The 14523-nt window shown below is 31.9% G+C and overlaps 1 protein-coding gene across 8 annotated transcripts in view; it reads right to left on the bottom strand.

Annotated features, from left to right (window-relative positions):
• The window catches only part of OXR1 (oxidation resistance 1), a 502318-nt gene that overhangs the window by 67003 nt on the left and 420792 nt on the right, over window positions 1-14523 (bottom strand). For all 8 annotated transcript variants that reach the window (XM_067017533.1, XM_059043607.2, XM_067017535.1 and 5 more), the window contains 3 exons: window positions 12590-12672; window positions 7331-7438; window positions 5794-5907 (listed from right to left, as the gene is read on the bottom strand). In XM_067017533.1, coding sequence (XP_066873634.1) covers window positions 5794-5907; window positions 7331-7438; window positions 12590-12672 — 305 coding nt within the window. The remainder of the gene's footprint in view (window positions 1-5793; window positions 5908-7330; window positions 7439-12589; window positions 12673-14523) is intronic.

Raw genomic sequence — 14523 nt, 5'->3', positions numbered from 1 at the left:
CCAGAAGCGCAGGCTCAGTGGCCATGGCTCACGGGCCCAGCCTCTCTGCAGCATGTGGGATCTTCCCAGACCGAGGCACGAACCCGCGTCCCCTGCATCGGCAGGCGGACTCTCAACCACTGTGCCACCAGGGAAGCCCTATGAATACCTTTATATTTAAGTATATTATAAAGACCATTTCATTTTCAAATCACTCATAAGGTATACACTATTACCTTAATTTTTAAGGAAACGTATGCTTGCCCAAATTCAGTAACTTGCCCAATGAGTAAGATGAAGCTGAGATGAAAACCCATGTTGCCAACACATGGAACTAGTGAGCTTAATTGTACTACTATATGCTTTCCATTTCAAACATTCTTCTAAAAGATTGCGTGCAGAGGGGGGAAAAAAGCCAATACAGAGCCATCAGAGGGCCCCCTGCAAGCTGGCACAAAGCAATACACAAATTTTGTCTATGACTGTTCAGTTACTCCCAAATCAGGTGACAACAGTATCTACTAAATAACCATATTATTCACAGAAACTGTATCAAGGTACATTGTCAAATATTTTCCTTAAACATATACCTCATAGAACAACATGACCTGAGGTTCCCTCAAAGTCTCAAAATCTACAACTCAGTTATCAATAGCAATCCCAACTTGTCAAAGTAATCCTATTAAAAAGAATACATGAGATTAGCTTAACGAATGCTCAAAGTATAGCACACAAAAGAGTATTTCTTTAAAAGAGATCAAAGTTATTCAGAGAAATCATAATCAGACCTCATTTTAACTTATATACATGTACATGATCCAAAGTATCAGTATCTCTGTATCTCTGTGAATTTATAGATTGTTTCTTAATAAGGTGATTTGAATACGCTTATTTGAGTGCTTTCTGAAGCTTCTTTGTGCAATTTTGTTTTAGCCACTAGGGATGGAAAGGTCCTTAAAAATATAGGATTATAAACATTTATTTACCAAGCCTCAATTGTCACCTCAATTGTTCAGATGTGCAAAAGGAAAGCAATGCTATGACAAGTGACCCAAAAAGGTTGACTTATGGTCATCTTTTTTGTACAATATGATTAAATATTATATAATATAATTTGTAGAGTATTATATAAATCATTACCATAAGCTAATTAGCAATCCCAAACTCTCCTTTTCCCATGTTGCCTTGGCTTTATGGAGTTTTTGTTCTTTAGTGATTGAAAATATGTGGAAATGTTCTCTGGTAACATGTAGGTAAGGCATACAAAATTTGAGGAGGAAAAACCATACAGGCACAGAAATACCAACATTTATATTTATTTCATACAACATATATAATATATAATCTAAAATAAAATGTTTATTTTTAAAGTAATGTATATTATGTTTCTTCACTCAATCCAATAAATATGATGGGTACCATTTACTTCCTATAAATTGTTATGTTTAACTATCACTCTCAAGATTTATTTAAACTCCACTTCTTAAGAATTTGAGGCTCTTAAAACAAACATACAGAATAAAATACAATACAAATAAAAAATAAAAATATCAGAATGAAGAAAAAATAAAAATATCAGAATGAAGAAAAAATAAAATGCAATTTTAAGTGTTGTACTTGGAGTGTGGGATCTGGTGCTGAGCTTTTTAGAAACCAGGTTAAAAAGCAAAGAAGGATCAATTTTTAAATTCTAATTATGAGAACAATGCTTGCTTTCAGAATCTAGAAGAAAACTCTCACCCAGTAATTTAACTATTTATCTGTGATGTTACAAATATAGAGATTTCTTCTATATAAAGAAATGCTTTCCTAAAATCTATATAAATACAAAGTCCTACTATGAAGTTCTATGTTTTCACATATTTCAAATGTAAAATTTTGTCCTAAGAATGTAAGACTAAGGTATAATTATAGCACCATCATTTAAAAAGTACATATTAAAAAATTATAATTCCCTAATAAACTGCTGGTATTTAAGTTTAAAAGCACCAAAGATAAATTATATTATAAAATATATAGGTAACATATAATTCATGTGTTATTTATACATACAGCATTTATAGCTGTTTAACTTTATTTTAATATAATATGTAATATATAAGCTTATGTTTATTATATAATAAAGTATATATACTTACATATGAAAATTTAGGTTTAAAAGCATGAAATTTAAAATTATAATTTATATATTATATATCAGATAAAATATATTTTATATACTATATATTTTAGTGATTTTAAATTTATTTTAAGTTTAAATATATAATATTATACACAGAGAGAGAGAGGAAGGAGGTGGAAGTAAGGAAGAAGGGAAAGGGGAGAGGCATGTTTGTGACTAGTTTAAGGATGGCATATGTGAGAACAATTTTTGAAGCACATGCTATATTTAATCTCTTCAAACTATATTGATATTTCTAACTAAAATATTTTTAACTTCTTGCATGTGTGGTGTGCTATTACTTTAATGTCTGTTTTCAGGTATGTAAGTTCAGGATGTCAATGAATTATGTGATTAGTATGATTAAAATAGAGAGGTTTATTTTATTAGATTTCACAAGTATTCTCAAGATCCCCAAAACCCTGTAAGAAATTAACATCACTCTTTTATATATTTTCTCACCTATATGTAAAGAGAATAGTCACTGAATGTCTTTTTAAGAAAAATCTTATTTGACTAGAATTAGAAAATCTTCTGAAGTTCCCTGACTAAACAATGTGGTTCTCTTGAAATTTTATAAAAGGCAGTGTTATGACTTCACTGTGTCACCCAAGAAGATATGCTGAAGTCCTAACCCCCTACACCTCAGAATGCGATCTTATTTGGAAATCAGCTTTTCACAGATGAAGTGAGTTAAGCTGAGTCACACAGGAGGAGTAGAGTGGACCCTTAATCCAATTTAATTGGTTTCCTTATCTGAAGAGGAGACCACTATGTGAAGACACAAACACACAAGAAGAAGACAGCCATGTGACTACAAAGGCAGAAACTGGAGTAATCTGTCCAACAAGACAAGGAATGACGGATTGTGGGCCAACACCAGATGCTAGAAGAAGCAAGGAAGGATCCTCCCCCACAAGGTGCTTTCCAACATCTTGATTCCAGACATCTAGCCTCCAGAACTGTGAGGTAAGTTTCTGATTTAAACCACCCATTTTTTGTAATCCTTTGTTACAGCAATCCTAGGAAATTAATACAGGCAAATAATAATTTTTTAAGTTATATAAACAGAAGAACAACATATTAAAAAGTCCAGAGAATATTAAATATTGAGAAAAAAAAGCAATGCTTTTGTTCACCTTTTAATCATTTTAAGCAATACTTCCGATGATCTGCTTTACTTTTATTTTTGCTTTGGTAAGCAAAAATTTGCTACATTACTTCCACATAGCTCTTTACTACAAACTTTCCAGTTTCTACAATTTGGGACACATATATTTTAATTTTAGATTGTATGCCTCAGTCACAGAGAATCTGTGCTGCTAATCCTTACCCTTTCATCAATTAGTTCAAAAAGTGGTTAAGAATATAACACAAAACCTGGATGTAGACTGTCAGGGTTTAAATCTCAGCTCTACCACTCATGAAGTATGTGACCTTGTGTAAATTACTCATTCTCTCTATGCCTTAGTTTCCTCATTAATAAATGCATAGTAAGTACTTTTTAAATGTTAATAGTAAGTGTAGCAGAATAATTGCCTATGCTTAAAAAAAAAGCTTTTAATGTGCCTAAACTCTATTAATGCTTTATATATTTTCTCCTGTAAGACCTTCCATAGAATCTCTTAGTAGTATTTTTTTCAAAATTATATTTTCTTACTACCATGAAATATAATTTCAAAATTATATCTTCTTACCACACTATAAGTACTCTACTTTTCTTATTATCTTTTAGATTTATTAGAGTATACTAAAGAGTGTTTTACATTAAAGAGAATACAACTATCTGCTAGCCCATCTTTCAGTGGAGTATAGTAACATAAGCAGAAATTAAAAACTATTTAAAACCATTTCACTTTTCCATTATTTATTCTAAATATTTTTTCCTCTGAATTCCATCCTAAATATATCACACTAGTAGCTGTAGCCTAAAAGGGCATTAGCATAATAAATAAATTTAAGATGCAGAGAGGAGAAATCAAAGGAGGTAAACAAACAAAAAAGGTTTTTATATTTACAAAAGAATGTTAGATTAAAAAAATTTTACAAAATGATGATAGTGCAAAAGTGACAGGTTTTACTACACTCACAATGAATGAATATTACTTATCTTTTGGGGTTGGGTACAATTATTTACTGATCAATAGTAGTTTCTGAGCTATCAATTTCCAGCTATAAAGTGCTAGTAAAAAAACATGGGCTCTGGACTCAGACTATCTGCGTTGGAATCCTAATTCAGGTAAGTAGTCTAGCTTTTCACAATTTTGCTTTAGGGTATGGAACACAAGCTAAATTAACCAAAGGCTACACTGCTCTCCTTTGTCATTGCCCCTTATGAATATATCTCTTTGTTAAGTCCCATGGGAAAATGGCATGGCCATGTTCAAAAAGGTTCAGTAATCATTTGGTCCAGTATCATTAGAAACTGACTTCCATTTTCCTCAATGATGAGAATAAATGTAATATATTCCTTTCATGTAGCTGTATTCTAAAGTAGTTGTCATTTTTATAAGATAGCCAACAAATAAAACATTTGAAAAAGAACCCATTTCTCCCTCCCTCCCTCTCTCTCTCTCACCACAAACACACAGAAAAAAAGTCCCTAGGCAAGGAGACAAATAGTTATTAATAATATCATGTTCTTTACTCCATGAGAGAAGTGGAACTAGTCTAATACTAGAGCTTAGAAACTAATAATTCCTAATAATTTATAGGCAAATTAACATTAATAATTTGTGTTTTGTTACCAGTATTCCATTTGGTATACTAAACTTTGAGTGCAAATTGGGGCAGAGAAAAGTATGTCTCCTAAAATCAGCATAGCAACACAGAAGAATCTCCTACAGGAGTCTAGCCAGTTAATGGAGAAATAACCTTTTACATGTAAACATAATCATTAGGTCATTATGAAAATGGGAAATTATGATTAGCATTAATTTACACAGGAAAGGCACAAAAAACATAATTCCTGTCAGAGGGATTTTAATCAAAATTATTAAATAAAGTTTTTTTCCTTGGAGTTCATTTGTAAAATGTAACATATAGAACATCTATTCCTTTAAAATGCTAGATAAATTAATATACTATTAGTTACTCCGAATTAATATTCTGAAGAACAACTAAGATAATAATTTTTTTTTCCTTTGGCAGTGCTGTGCAGCATGTGGGATCTTAGTTCCCTGACCAGGGATCGAACTCGCACCCCCAGCAGTGGAAGTGCGAAGTCTTAACCACTGGACTGCCAGGGAAGTCCCCATAAATAATTTTTTTAAAGTGTGCCAAAAATGAACTCAAGAGCTTTAAGTATTATATAAACATTCACAGAAACTCAAATAAAAATCAAATTGGACATGGACTTCCTATCATGATACACTCATGTTTGTTAAGTAAAATTCCTTTCTTAGTTGAATTATTATATGATATTTATATAAAAGGGCTGATGAATATCTTTGGATTATTACTACCACCAACAGTAATCAATTTAAGCTGTCTGATTAAATAAGAATGTTTCACTCTAAAAACCAGGATTCACAAATTTAAAGGTAAAAAGGTAAAATTTCTTTCAAGCCATAGGCAAAGTAGGATTAAAAAAATGATGATATATACAAATACAGTGACATTTCGTGATAGCTTTGAAAAGAAGGGAAACTTACAGTGGTCTTATCAAGTTCAGCCTCGGATGATGTTGGTGACAGAGGACTTATGGGGCTTAGAGACGGGGAGCTCTCAACACTGGAGACATATTCAGGATCAGGAACATATAAAACCTGGAAGAGAATATTCACATAAAGATTTACTCAAACTAAAATATTAATAATCAGATGGTATTCTCTAAGCGAGCACCATTAACAATGACCTTCAGAAATAAATTTTAAAAATTAAAACCTTTAGATTAAAAGAATGTTTATTACCGAAATAACTGTAACAAAATTTTTAAAAAGATATTTCATTTAGATAAGTTTGAGAACACAAACTGTGGGCAACAGTGAAGGGAAAAAAAATAATTCTTATAAATTATGGGTGTTCCTCTTAAAGGACAATTTGCCAACAGCCAGCAAAATTTAAAATGTACATATCCCTTAACTGAGCCATTTTACTTCTAGGACTTGACTTTATAGATATACGTGCATATAAAGAAAAAGAGAAACAAACAAGAGTGTTTCCTAGAGCAATGTTTACAATAGCAAAAAAGTAGAAAGTCTAAAGCTTACTGTGCTTGGTTAAACCATAATACAGGCACACCTCGTTTTACTGTGTTAACTTATTGGACTTCGCAGATATTGCTTTTTTTACAAACTGAGTGGCAACCCTGTGTCAAGCACGTCTATCAGTGCCATTTCTCGACTGCATTTGCTCACTTCCTGTCTCTGGGTTACATTTTGGTGATTCTTCCAATATCTCAAACTTTTCATTATTATTATATTTGTTATGGTGATCTGTGATCAGTGACTGCTGCAAAAAGATTATGACTCTCTGAAAGCTCAGATGATGGTTACCATTTTTTAGCAATAAAGTACTTTTAAATTAAGGTTTAAATTAAGGTATGTACTTTTTTTAGACATACTGCTATTACACACTTAGCCGACTGCAGTGTAGTGTAAATATAACTTTTATACACACTAGGAAACCAAATAATTCTATGACTCGCTTTATTGTGATATCTGCTTTACTGCAGTGCTCTGGAACCAAATCCACAATATTTCCAAGGCATGCCTATATATTAATAGAGTGCAATACTTTACATACATGAAAAAGTCTGAGATTGAGTTATGCTTAAATAGAACATTTTTCCAGAATCAAAGTTATTTTTTTTTTAAAGAAGAAAGAAAGGCTAGAATATTTTTGGAAGGGTATACATATTGGTAACTGTGGTTGCTTCTGGAAAAGGAAACTGTAAGTCTGAGATAAACTACCTTTAAAAAAGTTTGAATTTTTTATCAGGTACATGTACTGCTTTGAATATTTTTAAAGCTCTTTAAAACTATATTTGAAAAGACAACAGTTATTTTCAATATGTATTAAGAAAAATTCACATGGATATAAGTGACATTTAATTTTCTCTTCTAGAACTAATGTGATTTGTTCAAAGTATGCATAAAATTACTCTTCTTAAATTAACTATATTGCAATGGATACTTTCTGTCTTACAACTGATGCTTCTAACCATCAATGCATTAAAAAAAAAGATACCTGTCCAGTAACAACTGCTCGGGAGAATAACTTATTTAACTGAACAAGTTCGTTGGGCGTTGTATCAAATTTCAGGGCTATACTATTCAAAGAATCCCTTGATTCAACCTGTTTAAGAGAAAAAAAAATTAATCTGTTAAAACAGAAAAACTAAACGATGAGGTTTAATGATCATTAATATGTCTATGGACCAATTTTACATTTGACTAATAAGTTGTATTTCCATCTTCAGAGATAGGATAACTTGACAAATTTTGTGTTTGTTAGCAATTGATCTCAACCTATTATGATACAGAGTATATGCTTTATCATAATACATCACAATTACATGTAGGCCTCTACTTCAAGCAATTTCAAACTACGAAATATAATTTTCAAAACACAAACAAGTGATTTTTATTTTACAAAGATTTTAAAACAATATAGTTTGTAAAACATATGTAACTTCTAGAAACTAATTTTACTTTAGCAAAGTATGCCTGCTGTTTCTAATGATCTTTACATAATCTGCCATTTAAATAGATAAATTAGAAAATATATTTGAACCAAAGCTGAGGAATATGTTTTTGAATCAGTATATATATATATAATTTTTGTGTGTGTGTGGTATGTGGACCTCTCACTGTTGTGGTCTCTCCCATTGCGGAGCACAGGCTCCGGACACGCAGGCTCAGCAGCCATGGCTCACGGACCCAGCCGCTCTGAGGCATGTGGGATCTTCCTGGACCGGGGCACGAACCCGTGTCCCCTGCATCAGCAGGCAGACTCTCAACCACTGCGCCACCAGGGAAGCCCTAAATCAGTATATTTTAATGATCATATTTACAGAAATCTTAAATCATGGGATTTAATTGTCAATTATCCTGAAAGAAAAAGTCATTTGATTAGTCAATGTATTCCTTTAGAGTTCTCTATACATAAAGCATCTCTGTAGAGAATGATTAAGTCCAACGAAGTGGTTTTAGTGCATAAGGGATTTACAGTCTAGTTAGAAAATAAGAAAGACAAAAAAGGTTATATAAAAGATAAAGAGCAATTTAAGTGAAACAACAAATGCAACAGAAGCTCTGAGCAGACAGAGCAACATATTTGCTCCAAATTGTCCAAGAAAGACTTTATGGAAAAGTTTTAAAGCTATCTTGAAGAAGGGGTAGGAATTTGAGAAGTAGAAAGAAGGGAAGAACATTCAAAGTGAAGAGAACAGAACTGACATATCAGGAGACAGAAAAGAACAAAACACATTTGTGGGATACTATCTCTACCTCCTAAACCATCCAGGGTACACTCATGAATTTAGGATTTTAGGAAGGTAAGTAGAGCCAAATCTTAAAAAAGGATGAGATTGAAAGGGCATTTTGAATTAGACTATAAAAGACCTCGAAAATCAGGAAAGGTAGATATGTATGTGGGGGTAAAAAAAAAACAACCAAACAATAAATATCTATTTTTTCTTTAATGGTTTTGTAAAACCGAATTGATGCCAAAGACACAGACTAATAATCTATCTCTGCTCTCTTCCATGCAAACTTTCTCATCTATGAAATGAGATGGTATGTCACCTACCTTATTGAGATAATGTATGTAAAAGCTCTCTATAAACCAATTTTACTTTGCAGAAACATCTGGAAATTTACAAAGTTCATATTAATTAACACACATTTCATCTTCACAATGATCCTATCAGTTGTGGTAATGAAAGTAATAAAAACACCAATACGAAGCAAGGAAGTTACATGAATGAGTGGCATCTTAGATTAGTGGCTACAGGTCTATGATTAATGAGGCAAGAGAATGGATGCAGAAAAACCAATGTAATACTACAGCAGCAGATCATCTTTAAGGTCATACAAATGTAAAGAAAGAGATAAAGGTATAAGATTTTCAGATAAGACTCAAGAGAAAACAGGAATGGATTGAATGAGGTTGTAACATAGCAGTAGCTGTATTATGTCAGAGGTGCAAACATTAATGATCATCTGATGCTAAATCCAAAAATTCCAATCTGGATGAACAAAAGATTGAAGGAAAATGGAAAAAAGAAAATAAAGCATTGGGCAAGGATGAAGAAGAAATTGGTAAAAGGTTTGCTATAATTTGTTAAATATGAGGTGGTGGTAGGAAATATAAGCATCTAGAAAGGTAGAAATAGAAAAAAGTTTGGGTCTTACTTCATATAGTAAAGTTCTTAAGCTCTCCAAGTTGCAGAATGTAAATGGGAAAGTGAAAAGATACAAGGAACCACTCACATTTGGAATCAACAAGAGCAGAATAACCAGTGAAAGAGGTGTAAGATACAGTCAAAATGTTAGCAAGAACAGGGCAATGAAGCATAATGATAGCAAAATGTAGTACAATTAGTTTCAAGAATAAATTAAGAAAGGAGAGTATATAATCAAATAAATAATGGCTGATAATTTTCCAGAATTTATGAATGGCATGATTCCTTAGAGTGAAGAAACATAATAAGTAAGGTAAAAATTTGTCTGAATCTACACTTATCACAGTGGCACTATAGAACTGTAAGGACAAGAAGGAAACTTCAGAAAACAATCTAAAAACAGAAGACTGCCTAGAAATGAATAAAAATTAAAAGGTAACAGAAGGGCATAAGATAATAGATAACTACATTCAAAGTGCTGACGGAAAATAACTGTTAACCCAGTAATCTATAGGCAGCTCAACTACCAGGAATGAGGGTGCAATGAAGACTTTTCAGACACTGCCTGATTATCCATTCACAGATGCTCACTGAATGATACATTGAGAAGGAAAGTAAAACCAGAAAGAAGGAACAGTGAGTAGTATGCAACAACAAAGAAAAAGCCATCAGGTTTGGTAATTAGAAAATCGCGCGCAAAAAAAAACCACAAAAAAAAACCACGAAAAGGGCTTCCCTGGTGGCGCGGTGGTTGAGAGTCCGCCTGCCGATGCAGGGGACACGGGTTCGTGCCCCGGTCCGGGAAGATCCCACATGCCGCGGAGCGGCTGTGCCCGTGAGCCATGGCCACTGAGCCTGCGCGTCCGGAGCCTGTGCTCCGCAACGAGAGAGGCCACAACAGTGAGAGGCCTGCGTACCGCAAAAAAACAAACAAACAAACAAAAAATCATTAGTGACCTTGAACAAGGCTTTCAGTAGAATGGTACAGGGATATTAAATTAACTAGGAAGAAAATGGTTATGTATAGCATTTTCAAGGTCTACTTGATCCTACTGAAAGTAATTTTATAGTTGAAAACTGTGCATGTATGTGCATATGTGCATATATAAACACATACATAATATATATGTATGATTTTAACTTTAAAGCTACCTAAGGTACAATGACTAATTTATACTATATTTAGGTGGTCTGGAAATACATTTAAGCTAAACCATAAATATTTTAGAATAAGTAAATGTTGAAAGTACACTGTGATATTAAAAGATTTCAAAAGAAATACAGAAAAATATATTTTTCCCAAATACAAAAATCATGTTATGTACCTTATATAAAGATATTATATGAAGATTTTACAAATTATAATAAGAACAGAAGACAGTAAATATCTTAGTTTTAGAAACACATCTGTTTCTTTCTTTAGGATATGGCATCAGGAATAAACAAAGGGATAAAAAATGAAAACAAAGATCTCCTAGAGGATGTTTTATAACTTTTCTTATCAGTAACTGGTTATTTCCCAAAGGTCATTTATAACATAAGAAAAAATATATAGTAATTCTTCAGTATCCCAGGGGATTTGTTCCAGGATCCCCACAGATATCAAAATCCATGGGTGCTTAAGTCCCTTATATAAAATGGCATAGATATTTGCATATAACCTACACACATCCTCCATATACATTAAATCCTCTCTAGATTACTTATAATACCTAATACAATGTATATAAATAGTGGCCAGTAAGGGAAATTCAAGTTTTGCTTTTTGGAACTTTCTGGAATTTTTTTTCCCCAAATATTTCCATCCATGGTTGGTTGAATCCACTGATGCAGAACCCAAGGATACAAATGGCCAAGTTTCAATTAACCTTTGCCCAAAATAATGGTTCTTAATTTAAATTTGCTACCGATAACACAAGTTTTATTGAATTACAAGAAAAAAATTGGTAAACTCCTGAATTCAAAACCAACTAAACTTTTGTAATTCTTCAAAACCACAGGATTACATATGTAGATAACATCTTATGCCTCATGCCTACAGTCTTATGTCTTAATGAATACATCAAACTACATTACTCAATATTTTACTGTCTGAATTTATATTCTCAATTGCTCAATCATGCAAAAAATGTACAAGCACACTCAAGTTTATAATATGTTTAAGAGGAGATTCTTTTGATAGTAGTAAATACAATTCTACCCTAAATTATCTGGTTTCAAACCTTTTAAAAATACTTAAAATCTCAAATTGTCAGTTATATAGTATATGAAAATAAAGTATAACTCAAGGTTTTGATAATTTGTTCAATTTTTAGAATTTATGAAAAATAATCAAGACTCAAACCAAGATTGTAAGACTTCATGATGACACAAATTTATAAATTCAACTTGCTATTTTCTTCTTAATACAGTTACAATAACATATTAGAAAAACACAAAATAACACAAAATTAAGCTCAGATAAAATAACAGATTTTTAACATGTTAAAATTATCTAACAACATTTACATTCAATCAAAGAAGCAGCACATCACAGACTAAAGTACATGTCTCACTTCAGCTTCCCATAGTAACCAGAAATATGAAAAGCTGACTGCAAGGAAATTTGAGGGTCATTTCAAGAACATAGAAACTTAACCATAAATCAGTGCAAATAATCTAATGTGAGGTTATTCTGGAAAATTAATATGAACTTGTTTTTTCTATATTCTATCTGCCATTTTCATTATCGTTAGCACTGCTGGGAATATAATGAAGATCACATTTCTAAAAAGGTAAATATTTCCCTAAAAGTCTAACCTAATAAAAAATTACTGTACCATAGGAACTTTAACTCCAAGTAAATTATCATTTTGTTAAATTTCCTAGAATAATTATCTTTATATCACACTTAATAAAATTTTTCTTTAAGGAAAAAAAAAATCCTAAATAGTTAAGAACTGAAGTATCATTATTATTAGTAAAACAGTTATTGAAAGTTGTATACAGATTTTTAAAATAAGGCAATTAGGAACCTTTGTCTTATTTACAGCATAAACAAAGAATGCCTCAAATAAGACTATCACAAAGCGAAATCAGCTTTTTCAAAACAAATAACTTACAGTATATTCAGTAGTCCCTTTGGGTTTCTGAAAAGACATTCTTCTCCCATCTTTCTTGTCTAGGGTCTTCTTTTGGCCAGTGTCTAAAAAAAAAAAAAACAACGATGCAAAATTCTATTAAATTCATTTTCCTTTCACAGTGATGTCAAGGACTGCTAAATAGAGCTCACTGGGCAGATATCTACTGGATTCACCAGTAATACAGCTTGCTACTTAGGATTCTCTATTCTAAAATACAACCGAGTATCAAAATAAGTAAATGTACTTCCTGATTGCTTTACCAACTGACTAGAATGAAACACTATAATAACTGGAAGTCAATTCAAAACCTAATAAGTAACTGTCAGCTGAAAGGGAGGTATTAAAAAGTAAATTAAAGGCCATATCTTTCAACACATCTAACCTGATTATAATAAAACTATATTTGAAGATTATTATTATTAACCAAACCAAGTCTGAAATATGTAACATTAATCTTCACAGAAGAAAACGTCTCTACTTCTACAATCATAGTAGAAGACTGAGTCGTCTCTATGGAATTGTATTACTGAATTCCTTACATACACCATGAAGTAGATTAAGATACTCTTTCATATATAAAGATACTTTTATGCACTTCATTTCAGATAGAGTGCCAACTATTTTTCACTTGCTTATCAAGACATTTCACTTGAACACATCATTACCACCAAGTTTATGGTATCTGTTTTAGTTTAAATTTTGCATTAATGTTAATCTCATCTATACTTCATGTAACAAAGATTGCACTGAACTGATAAAATACCACTCCTATCTAAACAATTTTAAATAAAATCAATCTCTAAAAAACTAATAAAAAACTCAAAACTGAGTAGGATAGTAAACATAGCAAAATGCTATACTCACACTCAATTTTTATAAGATTAAAACAGTAATTTTCAAAGAAAAATTAGTTCTACCTAAGCCTAAAGAATCTAGAAAATATCTACTTCATTGTTCTCCACCTAGCCAATCTTAACTGACATTCTGACCATACTAGAGTTTGTTTATATGTATCTAATTAGCTCATTTGGGTGAATGGCTCTAATGAAGCATTAACAATAACACAAGTAATATTAATAATCAAGTCTGAATCCGAAAGAAGTCAGTTAGCTCTGCAATACTTAAAAAGGCTGTCCTAAAACCTTCCTGATCACCCAGGCTAAGCCAGATCTCTGTTAATAGTCACAGAGCATCTTTGTCTCCTTGACAGCACCTGGCACAGTTTAAAGTTTCTTTTTAAATCTCTCCCACTAAACTGTAACCTATAAAACACCGTGCTTGCTTTGTTCACAACACTTCTCAGTGCCTAACAAAGAGCCAGACACAAGGCAAGCATCACATTTGCATGAACTAATGTTTTGAAGCTACAACTTGAACTGTACCTAGAACTGCCATAATTGTTATAGTCATTTTGTTTTTTTAAAGAAAAGTGGACAAAGGAAAAATATATATATATACCGTCTGGCTGTAGAAAAGGAGGCATTTTTCTAAAGGTATGGTGAGAATGCAAAATGGTACAATTCTTAGTGAAAGAATATTTTTGCTTATCACTATATTCTAATTTTTTCTCCAATGAACAGCATATATGTGAATTTGATTTTTTGTGATAAAACATTAAAACTATTTTAAAATAAATTTAAAAAATTAATTTATTTCTGCTATTTCATAAACAGCAGGAGCCAAAAACACTTTCCTCATTTTGTAATTTAAAAGCAATGCAAATTACAATTACAGATTACTTTTAACTAGTAATATATATCCTTTCTTAATTGATTTCAGTAGTAAACGTTAGTCTACACTTATTTGTCTAACAGTAATTTTCCAAACAGTTAAAGAGTTCATTAAACATTTAATCACAATTAAGTTTGCAACTGCACTACCATTTTCAAAAGTTCGCCATGGAGTGCAGTTTA

This window comes from Kogia breviceps, chromosome 17, assembly GCF_026419965.1.
Source record: "Kogia breviceps isolate mKogBre1 chromosome 17, mKogBre1 haplotype 1, whole genome shotgun sequence".
In the NCBI taxonomy this organism is placed as follows: Eukaryota; Metazoa; Chordata; class Mammalia; order Artiodactyla; family Physeteridae; genus Kogia; species Kogia breviceps.
This window is presented reverse-complemented; position numbering and strand designations above follow the sequence as displayed.